This window comes from Phascolarctos cinereus, unplaced genomic scaffold, assembly GCF_003287225.1.
Source record: "Phascolarctos cinereus isolate Bilbo 61053 unplaced genomic scaffold, phaCin_HiC Scaffold_4;HRSCAF=312, whole genome shotgun sequence".
Classification (NCBI taxonomy): domain Eukaryota; kingdom Metazoa; phylum Chordata; class Mammalia; order Diprotodontia; family Phascolarctidae; genus Phascolarctos; species Phascolarctos cinereus.
Window position 1 is genome coordinate 87,297,589 of NW_027555847.1, and position 12,657 is coordinate 87,310,245.

A 12,657-nucleotide genomic window follows, 5' to 3' on the forward strand; every position below is an offset into this window, starting at 1 on the left:
TAATTGAAAAAAATAAAATACTATTAAGTGAAAAAAACAAAATAAAATAATAAAAACATGTATTAGGGGAAAGAAAAAAAAAGAAGTTCTACTCTGGTCTGATCCTCTCAGTTGATAGAGAGGGGAACTGAGGACAGAGAGGTAGCATAGCTTGCCTGAGGTCATGCACAGTAAACAGCAGTTCTGGCACTCAAACACATCCTCTTCTCCAAATCCAGAGTTCTTTCTACTACACAGAAAAGTGAACCAGAAAATCTGACCACTATGAGCAAAAGGGCCTTAAGACTCCTCTCTCTACCCACTGTGGGCCTATGCAGAGTTAAATGCACACAAGATGAAATTATACTCAGTAGATCAATGACCTGGAAAAATCAAAACCCAGATAATCAAAAAAGCAGACAAATAGATAAATCTGAATAAATGTTTGATGATTGAATTCAGATGGCACAAGGGCTATGTTTCTTCTTCTTCTTTTTTTTAGGCAATTGGGGTTAAGTGACTTGCCCAGGGTCACACAGCTAGTAAGCGTTAAGTGTTTGGTCTGAGGCCGTATTTGAACTCAGGTCCTCCTGACTTCAGGGCTGGTGCTCTATCCACTGCGCCATCTAGCTGCCCCTGGCTATGTTTCTTCTGTCTTCCATCCTGCCCCCCACCTCCCTTAGTGTACCCTTCTGAGCACATGCCAACTGAGGGGTTGGGAAAGGGACACAGTACAGTACCAAGAAAAAGGGAGAAGCTGATAGAAATGGAGCGTTATTAGCGATCTGTTAGATTAAGGCAATCAATACTACTGTTTGGTCTTCAGCCTGACCCCTTCCTTTGAAGACTGCCACTTGATGACCTCCATCTGAGGGATTAGGCAGTTCAGAAGGGAGGAGGAAAAGGCTCTAAAAGTCTCAGCCGGGTCTGAGATAGGGCACTGAGCCCAATGACCCAGTTTACAGCTTGTCAGGAGCAGTATCTAGATTACCTGACTACTTCCTGGGTCAGGAAGATTAATGCATGGCCAGAAAAACAACCTTCTGTGGTTCTACAATGAGATTTGGACCAGGAGACTCAGGCTCCCCATCAGCTTACCTTCACTGAATGATGCTGCTGGGTTTGAAGCCTTGTATCCATCCCAGTAGTGCCGCAAGGCTGTGATCAGCCGGTGCAGAAAGCACACCATGTACTCCGGCGGGCAGAGAACAGTTAGGTTCTAAAGAGAAGCAGACAACAGCTTGCTACCAAGTCTGGTCCTAGTCTTTCACAAGAACAGCTCTGGCTAACATACTTTCTTCTATTAGCAATCCCAATTTCTCCAGTGCAACACTTCTCACAAGCTGCCTGTCTCTCCCAAGACATGTCCTCACCATGTGGACAGCAGCAGTTAATTAGTTGGTCATGTCCACATACTGAGAGCCCCTCCTCTTGGCACGGCCAGGGGGCAGGAGGAAGGGAAGACAGGGAATGATGCCCTGTGTCTGAGATAAGGATCTGCCCTTAAGGAACCCCTGGCACAAGGAGGGAGGCACAGGCCTCAGAGAAAAGCAACATGTCAGGGTGTGCAGGGGGCTAGGATCTGACTCATTGTTAGCTGCCCAAGACACTCACTCTTCTATTTAGAATTTGTCCAGGGGACCTTACCTTTGACCCCACAACTCTTTACACTTAAATTTTCTAATAGAATTTCCCTGATCCCTGAAATCTCAGCTAGGCCCCAAACCTTCTGGGGCCTCTTGGCTCTCCAGTTCAGAGGCCTGGTGCACAGAACCTGTCCCACTACCATTATCTCTGGGTTCCTTTTCATAGCATTCACTTCCTTCTTTTCCTTTTTTTTTTTTTTTGGTGAGGTAATCGGGGTTAAGTGACTTGCCCAGTGCCATACAGCTAGTAAGTGGTCAAGTATCTGGTCTGAGGTCGGATTTAAACTCAGGTCCTCCTGACTCCAGGTCCAGTGCTCTATGCACTACGCCACCCAGCTGCCTCCCCTCTTTTCCGTTCTAATCATATGTATGCATGCATGTTGTTTCCCCCGACAGAATGTAAGTTCCTTGCTGGCATGATCCATTTTGTTTTTATCTCAGATCCCCAGTACCTGGTACAGTGTCTGGCATGTTATAGACAATTAATGCTTGCTGATCTCTGTGAACATTAAACCACAAAGGTATTCTCTAGCATTTATTTACAAGGGAACGATAAAATGTAAATTTAGAAATAACTCATCAAATAACACAATAGGTATTATTATTCCTGGGGCTGTTAGGAGTGCCAGGCCTGAAGTCAGGAAGACTCATCTTCTTGTTTAAATCTCACCTCAGACATTTACTAGCTTTGTGACCCTGGGCAAGTCACTTCACCCTGTTTGCCTCAGTTTCATCATCTGTAAAATGAGCTGGAGAAGGAAATGGCAAACCACTCCAGTACCTTTGCCAAGAAAACCCCAAATGGGGTCACAAAGAGTTGGACATGACTGAACAACAACAAAATTATTATTCCCATTGTGCAGATGAAGAAACAGCTCATAGTAATTAGAAATTCCTATAAAGTAAATCTATCCTTTCCCAGATAAAGTAGCCTTAAACTTCCAAATCTGCCCCACCTGGCCACTGAGAACATACAAAAGTGGCATTTAGGATTTGTCCATCTGGGCCTTCTGGACCAAGCTCTCCAAATTCCAGACTCACTCTCAGCAAATAAAGTAGCTTCCTGAAGGCTTGGTGGGTTTGTGGGGCTCCACCCATTGAATGACCAAATCCTATAGTTCTTTACCTGTATCTCCTTTACCTGGCAATCAATCGCCCCTCCTCCTCTACCTTTCCAGCTTTAATTTCTATCATTCCCATCAAAGCTATGTGAAACGAGACTGCTCTGTCCCTGCACACACACTGTGCTCTCCAGCTTCCTTTCCTTTGTTCACAATGTTCTCTGAGCCAAGAACGCCTGCCCTCCCTCCTTCTCTTTACCCAATTAATTCCTACCTCATTTCTGAAGATTTATTGCAATGCTGCCTATTCCAGGAAGCCTTCTGTTATGTCTGTCTTCACCCTGGCTGCTTGTGACCTTTTCCCCATGGATCTCAAAGAGAATTTTGTTTACCCTTTCAAAAGCATTTAACATATATCATTGCAAACTATAGTAATCTGTGTTTCTTTCTTATCCCCCTATGTTATAAATTCCTTGAAGGTAAGGGCCATGTAGAATCTGTATTTTGTATCTCTCTTAGCACTGAGAAATTAATTGTATGTACACAGTAGGCACCTAATAAATGTTTCTGATACTGCATTGTATAGGTGCGTGGGACAGTTCCTATTACCTTAAGATCAGAATGATTCAACCCAGCTTACCCCAAAATTCAAAGACACCCTAACTCTGTACCCTGAGCTTCAGTGAAACCCATCTAGGTTCAAAAAGAAGAATGAAGCCTTTGCGGGGCAGGATTGAACGGCAAACAAAAAGTCAGTTCCCACCAGGCCTTTTCCACTAGTGCCACACAAACTGGGGCCCAAATGGAAGCTCCTGACAAGGTCATCAAGAGGGCCTGCTTCTTTCCCACAAAGGCCAGACCTATAGGAACTTGTCCTTGAACAGGGGGCATGACTTCACCCTAATTTATAATGATAATAATGGCTGGCTTTTACACAGTGCTTTGATGTTTACAAAGCACTTTACATGTATTATTTCCTTTGATCCTCACAATAACCTTGTGAGGGTTCCTACAGGTATTATTATTCCCATTGCACAGATGAAGAAACAAGTTTATAGAAGATCAGGAATTTGACCATGATTACAAAGCTAAGTAAATTTTAAGGGCAGGATTCAAACTCTCATCCCTCTGGACTCATCCCTGATTTGTATGACAGACTACCAAAACCATGCTAAAAACCAGCAGTGCAAAACAATGTGGAATGTCAGAAAGAGCAGTCTCTGGAGTAGATCTCAACATGGGCCTGAAAGTCAGCTGTGCCACTTATTGGGGACAGGAAAATGGACTAGACCTCTGACTGCTCTGGTATGGAAACCTCCCTGGTGAGGTAAGTCTCTCTACCAACACAGCTGGCTACTATTCCTGCACTTATAGTCTTTAAGAGGTGCCTAGAGCACTGAAGGGTTAAATGACTAACTAGTTTGGTCGGTGTGTGTCCAAGGCGAGACTTGAACCCAGGCCATCTTGGCTCCAAGGCTGGCTCTCTCTCTCCACTAAACCATGCTGCTCTATTATCTCCGTGAGATGGGCAAATCACTAACATCTCTGGACCTCAGTTTCCTCATCTGTGAGATAAGATGGTTGGACTAGACTGTGTCTTCCAGTTCTAAATTTAGAATCCTATCATCCCCCTACAATCAAGCTCTTGCCTAGGTGCCTGAGCCCCTAATTGGCAGCCAGGCCCACGAGGCTCTTGGGAAGAGGAAGGTACTGCAGGGCTTTCCCCTAAGAAGTTGGCTCTGCTCTGCAGTGAGAGATGGTATGAGGCAGTGGGGAGCGACAGTCTCTGAAGTCAGATGACCTCTGCCCCAACTACCTGTAGGACCCAGGGATTCCGTTTTCTCATTTGCAAAATGTGGGGGTCGATTCAATGGCCTCTGAGGTCCCTTCCAGGCCAGAAGGAAACACAGACAAGCAGAACAGCTTTGAAAGTTACATGTTGAATTTATTACATACTTAAAAGGAAAAGCAGACTCTACATCATAGAGATTCACAGCGTTACGTACAATTCTCTTTTACTTTTCCACTTCATACAGGGAAATGCTCATTTTATTTAGTGTTAAGTTCTGAATTTTAAAAATTCAAATCCAAATAAAGCCCCTTCCTGTTCTAGGTCTGGGGTAATCCACGCACCCTTTCCTCTTCCGATGACAGACTCCTAAGGAGGATGGTGATTACACAGAGAACTACCATGAACATGGCAGAGGAAGGAAGGAGACAGGGGAGGAGGAGAAGGAAGAGAATGGGAGAGGAGGGCAGTTAGCTAGCTCTCAAGCCTGTAGCATGGTGCAATGGAAATAGAACTGGTCCTGGAGTCAGCAGAGGAGTTGTATTTGAATCCCAACTTTACGTCTTACTAGCTACATAACTTTGAGCAACTCATTTCAGACTCCCTGACCCTTAGTCAGACCGTCCTCATTTAAAAAGGAGATAATAATACTTGCACAGTCCACCTGCACAGAGTTGTGAGGAAAGTACTTTGTAAATCTCAGTGTACAAGAAATGTGATTTATCATGAATTCTCTGCCAGTTACAACAGAGTCAAATTCTGGAAATTCCCACCCTCCAGCCTCTTCATTGTCTCCAGGGAACCAGCTCTGTGCCAGGCATATCTCTTTGGGGCTTAAGCAACAGCCTTGTCAGAGCTGCCGTAAATGTCTTTGGCTGGTCTCCTAAGAGTGGGAGGGCCCCCCACCCCTTGGTGATCCTTGGGGAGGTACCCCCCTGGCCTGAACAAACCACTCACCCCTCGGCTGCTGGCATTCTCTTGCAGGAATTTTCGAAACTTGTTGAGGAAAATGTACCTGGAAGCTTCACCCTGGGAGAGAAGCAAAGCTGGACTGGCAGCAAGAAGCAGCCAGGGGAGAGGAATCGATGGTCTCCAGCCTTCCACCCACTTATCCACCAACCACAGAAGCACATGAGGTGTTCCCTCCTACCAAATGGGCCCAACTGCATACCCCACGCAAGGCTCAGCTGGGTGTAACCTCCAGCTTCTATCACTACCAATATGTATGAACCTGTCCTCTTCCCCCTCTTAGGCTTTGGTCTCCCCATCCTGGGTACCAAGGTCCCTGACATTTTGCTTTCTCTGCCCCAAGGACCCTTCCAGCTCTACTGTTCTCCCTCATGCAAGCTCACTTACCCCATTATGGTCTTGATTATTCAACAGCAACTTTAGGATCTGAACCTGGAGATCTTCTACCACTGAAAGGGGGAAGCAGACCATCAGTCCAGACAGCCTGAGTCCAGCCCTAGGTGGGACAGGGAGCACTGGCAGCAAAGGCTACCACCCCTCCTGGAGTGAAAGAGGAGCCACCAGTCCTCCTGGGAGGCACAGTCATCCCCAACCAGGAGTCAAGCTAGCCCTTCTGGGCACAGGTCAGGAAATACTCCCCAACTCCCAGATTCCCTGAGGGGAGGGATGCTGAGTGGGGACAGGACTATGTAAATGGGGGGAAAGAAGATAAGGGAGGAAGTAAAAAGTCCCTCCTCAACAAAGGTAGCGGCCCCTGGAGCTCCTCTGGCACCTGCCACAAGGAAAGAAAGATGAGGGAGCAGTCAGACCTTCAATTCGTTTCTTGAGTCTTTGGCAACCTCGCTCATATGCCCGCCGTCTCAGCCGCTCCTCAGCACTCTCTTCCTTCACCTCCTTAGTCTCCTTGCCCTGAAGTAAGGAATGAGAGGGCCCCTGTAAATATGACTAAGACCTGAAGCCTCAGAACAAGCTTCCTCCAGCCCAAGGCAGGGAACCCGGAGGATTTTGTACCCCCACTGTAATGGTGTCCTAAACATGCTGTGACTGGACTATCTCCTTTTCCAAAACAGAATCAACCTGGGGATATCAGCCTTGCCAGGAATCTCCAATCCAGCAGGGCAGCAGGCTCCTGGTCCTTGTGCTTGGCACAGGACCCACAGAACTAGCTGGGGAAAGCACATGTGGAAACCTCACTCAGGTCAAAACTCCTAAGCCTATATTCAATTGTCAGAGAGCTCAGCTCAGACCCAGCAAGATTCCCCATGGGCATCATGATATCCCACTAGGGTGTCTATCCTATAGATGCCCCAGTCTGGGACACCATTCTTCTGTGTAGATACAGAGAATACATGGCATTTTAGTCTTGATCAGCAAAAATTCTCCTCCTAAAAAGGCAGCCTGGACTTAATCAAAAGTACTATCTGTTTAATGTCCTACACACAACAGCTGAAAACTGACAGTTGTGGAACTCTGGCTAACAAAGCAGCACTCTTCCCCTCTCTCTCCTGGTTAAAGGAATCTCTGAAATTAGAACAGCAGACAGAGAGCTGAAAGTGGCCCTTCCCACTGGTCACCCCTGCCTACTCCCCAATTACTGAAGCTATTGCGACCTAAAGCCTCCTCCATGCCTTTACAGTTCCCTTGACAGAAGGATGGAGCAGGACAGAGGTTCTTTTCCCATCTGCTAAAGCAACAGACTCCTCCCTGCACACCCTACCCCAGTTCGTGGTCTGGGTGTTTGTGTGGGTGGGGGAGGAGGGGCGGGAATCGTCACTTTTTCACCCGCTGACTAGGAGGAGACAAAAGGGGTTTAGACCCTAGATTCTCTGGATGGCTCAGAGGGTAGTGGGGCCCAGGATTCTCTCTGAAGCTATTTATGTGACATCGTCTCAGAAGATCCCTATTTGACTTTCCTTATCAGAAGCCTAGAGAGACAGAGGCCTTTCTGTCCAGCCAGGAGCACCCCTCACTCTGGCGAGGCAGAGGTGGGAAGGCAGCTGTCTACCTCTTTATTGAAGCGATTGGGCCACCACGTGGTGGGGATGAGCTCCTGAAGGCCGGCCTCCTCCACTCGCAATGGACTCTTGATGTAGAAGAAAACCACAGAGCGAAGCACATCAAAGCTGTAGGAAGGATGGCTAAGGGGTTAGGCCAGAGTCTGATACAGCCTGAGCATGTAGTATACAGCAACTCCCAGAGCTCAGCCCCAGCAGCACTGGCTCCTCCCATCCCCTCCAACCCACCCACAACTGATCTGAGTAGGAAGAACATCATGTGAGCTTAGAGACACCAAAGATTACCCTAACTTAAAAAAACAAACTTTCTCTGTTGGCTTGTCACAATGCCTCAACTCTCTCCATCACAGCATTATTCTTTTGGGTTTTAAGAGGTTATCCAGATTTCAAGAGTTCTTGATAATATTCAAATGCTTGAGAAGGGTCCCACTTCAAGTCTGAACAGCAATAGTTCGGTAAGATAATCAGAAATTTTGCAGCCAGGATACCTGGCTGAAAGCAAGGCCCTGTTGCCTGGGAGGGGACAAAAGATAAACTTCCAATTTGGTTACACAAGGGTCCTGGCTCCTATTTCCCAAGCAGGACCCTTAACTCTCCCCACTCCCCAAAATAAGCCTTGCCTCTCATTTGCACAAGTTTTCACAGCCATTATATTTCCCTGCTCATCTTCAGGGGAATCCTAGGAAACTGGTAGGGCATGTATTAATCAGCCCATTTTATAAATGAAGAAACTCTGCCTCAGAAGTAGCCTGAAAGTTATCCTCTGAGACCTGTGCATGGTATCAGCAGCCCCTTGGGTTCTTAGAAGCTATGTCCACAGAGGTTTCCAAGCTAAGGCAAGTTCTACACTTGAAGAAAATGACTGGCAGGATAGATTGTGGTCACCACCAGCAGGCTGGCCATCAGTACAGGAACCAGCAACCCAGGAAACAAAGAAAAACACAAAAAAGCCCTCAGGTCTAGACTACCCCATTATGCAGCAACAGCATCAGAGCAGGAGAAAAGGAAACCAGGGTGCTCAGTCATTTTTCAGCCTATCTAGAAACACTAATTTCACTATTAGTAATCCACACATTAGAGACCTGCCCAAATAATAACAAACTCACATTCAAAGAATGCTTTTCTAAAGTACTTTTAAGAGTGTGAACACATCTGACTTCAATCTTCATCTCCTGATTCTTTCCCTTTATACCATACTGCCACCCTCTCCTGCTCTGCCAGTCTACCAAAGCCCATCTCCTCTTCTAGCCTTAAGCTCTTCCCAAGGTACCAATGAAATCAGCCATTACAGCCATTCCCTACTGAGCAGAGCTTGAGAGGATGGAGAAGAGCAGAGACATGCAGAAGAGTACAACCCAAAGTCAGTACTCCAATGATGCTAACGTTCTCTCCCACTGCAGTAGTCCTCTGAGCTAATCTACTGTTTTAAGAGCAAAACAATCAAAAAAAGATGTCATCCTAAGGTTGTTCTGCTTCCTTGGCCTTTTCTTTGGGGGTTGTGTTTTCCTGTGCTTTGTTGGAGGGTGGTGGAGGCTGGAGAAGAGGCTAAGCAGAAAGAAGAGACCAAAGGAGGACAAAAGACACAGACCAAGCAAGTGAGGGCCCATCCTTGAGAGACCCACTGGCCTGGCTGACATCCAGAGCTTGCCAGGCAGCCAGCGCCTTGGATAGGGAGCAGGCCTGACTTCTGCTAATGCTTTATTCTGCACTTTTCTAATGAAGTTATCATTAAGCATTGCACATTGTATTTGTGTCTTATCCCAGTATGTGGCTACACACTCCATGAGGGCAGGAGCCGTGTCTCACCTAAACTTGTCATTTCCCCCAGTGCCCATCACAGTCCTCTACCCACAGTGAAGGCTTCATAAATATTTGCTCAATGAACAAATGAATGCACACATGTGTACTGACATCAGGAAACTCCAGCTGCGTCCCTGTTGTCAGAGCCACAGCAGACCGGGTCCTGGCTATGGCTGACAGGGGAAGGCAGTAGTGAGGGCCCCAATTTCCCAGGCCTTTCCTTCTCCAGCCCAAACTAAACAAAAGAAAATATAAATACTCAGAAGCAAAACAGGGAAACAAAGGATAAATAACATATTTTCCCTCTCTCTCTTTTCACAATGGGTTCCAGTAAAACAATTCACACTTGATTAAGAACCATTAAGACTGATTCCGAGAGTCAGTCCCCCCATTTTTGAACAGGGATAAAGGGCACAGGTTTGGGAAGTTACCTGACCGTGGCTGCCTCCCCACCACACTCCACAGGCACCTTTAGAGAAATGCCCATCTCACATAACACTTAGAACACAGTTTGCTACTCTGCGTTCCTCTGTATTTCTTTTCTCTAGAAATGACTGTGAGACATTTCACGGAACAAAGCAGTTGAGTAGCATATTGTTTTAACTTTGCTTATTTGGCAAGAAAACTGTCTCTCATGCATATCCCTAAACAATGCTAAATGGGACAGCAAGTAATCCAAATGTGCAATAGAAAAAACTCAGAAAGGAAATAAAGTACAATTCTCTAAATTCCAAACTGAAACTGGTCAGTTTTTGAAGCACCCCCTCCCCCCCAAAAAAAAAGCCACAGCAAAATGAGAAGTTGGACTAGATGACATCCAGGTCCTTTTCAGTTCTGATGTTCTATGATTTATGTTCTAAGGTCTCTTCTATTCTTAACTCTCTTATTCCGTGACTCCTCATTCTCTCCTCTTTTAAGGATAGTGCCAGATGCTTGGAAAACAATTAGGAGCACAGCCTAACCTTATGCTTCCTCCTCTCCAGACAAACACAAGTCTCCAACCCTGCACCTAAAGAAGTGGGCTGTGCCCTGATGGTATGACCCCAGCTTGTGGCTCAGTGGCTCTAATGCAGGTGGTTCCCACTGCTCATGCTCAGGGAATAGAGTGAGAGTGAGTAAAAAAACCAAGGATACAGGACATTGTTAAGCAGAAACTTCCTGGACTTCTCATGCTTCAAGATAGCAATGGTAAGACGAAGGTAGTGCATCTAGAAATGAAGAGAGAATTAAATAAAATTAGAGGTATTTAAGTGGTGCAATGGAAAGAGAACCAGTCCTGGAGTTGAGAAGACCTAAGTTCAAATCTGCCTCAGACACTTATTGGCTGTGTGATAGTACGCAAGTCACTTAACCTCTGTTTGCCTCATTTTCCTCATCTGTAAAACCAGGGTTGTGGTGAGGATCAAATGATATAGTAATCGTAAAGCCCTTAGCACAGGTCCTGGCACATAACTTCATCATCATTATCACACTGAAAGTTCTGGCTAGCAAGGCAAAGAAAAAGGCAGTAGAGGACAGCAAGGAAAGATATTCAGGAAGGAACGATAGCCTAGAATGCAGCCCAGGCTATAGACATTAATATTCAGTGCCATCTGTCTCTGCATCCCCACCCACCTGGCACTAACCTAGCCACAAACCTGGTCTACTCCAAGGAAACATTAGAAAATCCTTCTCATTGGGCCTCAGGGCTGCTTGTGTGCCCGCTCACCTGTAAGCTCAGGTCTGGGATGATGGGGGAGAATCTGTAGGCACGGAGTAGCGACATCATCAGCTGCTTGAGGCACTCCTGTACCTCATAATCCTGAGGGAAGGAAAAGACCCAGGTAGAGCCCAAGGAGGCACAGAGGAACTCAAGGGACGATGCAGAGCCTGCTCTGGATCCCTTTCCAACTCAAACGCTCCATAATTCTGTAACTCACCTCCATGAGTAGCCACATAAGATCCAGGAGCTGCTGGATGAGGGGGCAAGACTCCACGGACCCATCTTTCTCCAGGACGCTCAGGAGAAACTTCATGAGAACATCTTCCACTAGGTACACTTTGCACTACGTATAACAGAGGAGGAGAAGAGATGAAGACAAACTGAACACCTAGATCTCAGCAGCACTTATGCCTCAGGAGACTGGCTTCTTGTATTTTTGAGTAATGGGCTCTTACTTGACTGAGTTGGACATATACTAAAGCGCCTACTATGTGCTCAACCCTGCATCAGGCACTCAAGGGGTTACAAAGAAATACAAGAAACAGTCTCTGACCTCTAGAAATTTAAAAACCTAGTTGGAAAAACAACAAAAATATTAAGCTATTTTAAAAGATTTTTTTTTGAGAATGAATATATTTTAGCCTTTCCATGACCATTTTCTCTCTCTTTAAAAAAAAAATTATTCTTTTTTAAAAAAATTTTGAGTTCCAAATTCTCTCCCTATGGCCCCTCCCCCACCCACTGAGAAGACAAACAATATGGTATCAACTATACACCTGAAATCATGCAAAACATTTCCATATTAGCCATGTCACACACACACAAAAACAAGAAAAATTAAGAAACTGAAAGATTATAATTCAGTTTAAATTTGAGAACTCATCAGTTCTTTTTCATGAGTCCTTTGGAATTGTATTGGATCACCATCTTGATAAGAATAGCTAAGTCTTCCACAATTGATCATCCCTACAATATGGCTGTTATTGTGTACAATGTTCTCCTGGTTCTGCTCACTTTACTTTGCATCAGTTCATATATGTCTTACAAGGTTTTTCTGAAACCATTCCCCTCATCATTTCTTACAGCACTACAGTATTCCATCACAATCACATAACACAACTTGTTCAGCCATTCCATAGCTGATGGGTATCCCCTCAATTTCCAATTCTTTGCCATCACAAAAAGAGCCGCTATAAATATTTTTGCACATGTGGCCCTTTTCCTTTTCCTTTCATCTCTTTGGGATACAGACCTAGTAGTGGTATTGCTGGTTCAAAGTGTATGCACAGTTTTATAGCCCTTTGAGCATAGTTCGCAAGGGCTCTCCAGAATGGCTGGATCAGTTCACAATCATACCAATTAGTAGCATTAATGTCCCAATTTTTCCACATCCCCTCTAACATTTGTCATTCTCCTTTTCTGTCATATTAGCTAATGTGATGGGTATGAGGTGGTACCTCAGAGCGGTTTTAATTTGTATTTCTCTAATCAGTAATGATTTAGAGATCTTTTTCTTATGACTATAGAGCTTTGATTTCATCACCTGAAAACTGCCTGTTCATATCCTTTGACTATTTATCAATTGGGAAATGACTTTTATTTTTATAAACTTGGCTCAGTTGAGAAATAAAGTCATTATCAGAGAAATCTGCTGTAAAATTGTTTATATTACTTTATTGTCTATGGTACCTTTTAC

The 12,657-nt window shown here is 45.2% G+C and overlaps 1 protein-coding gene across 4 annotated transcripts in view; it reads right to left on the reverse strand.

Annotated features, from left to right (window-relative positions):
• Positions 1–12,657, reverse strand: part of RNF123 (ring finger protein 123) — a 139,694-nt gene that overhangs the window by 68,297 nt on the left and 58,740 nt on the right. For all 4 annotated transcript variants that reach the window (XR_013485868.1, XR_013485867.1, XR_013485869.1 and 1 more), the window contains exons 13-20: positions 11,179–11,304; positions 10,968–11,060; positions 10,394–10,467; positions 7,450–7,567; positions 6,254–6,353; positions 5,832–5,893; positions 5,433–5,504; positions 1,078–1,198 (exon numbers count right to left, since the gene is read on the reverse strand). Coding sequence is in view for 1 of the 4 variants with exons in the window: in XM_078152375.1 (XP_078008501.1) it covers positions 1,078–1,198; positions 5,433–5,504; positions 5,832–5,893; positions 6,254–6,353; positions 7,450–7,567; positions 10,394–10,467; positions 10,968–11,060; positions 11,179–11,304 (766 nt within the window). In the remaining 3 variants the exon portion in view is untranslated. The remainder of the gene's footprint in view (positions 1–1,077; positions 1,199–5,432; positions 5,505–5,831; positions 5,894–6,253; positions 6,354–7,449; positions 7,568–10,393; positions 10,468–10,967; positions 11,061–11,178; positions 11,305–12,657) is intronic.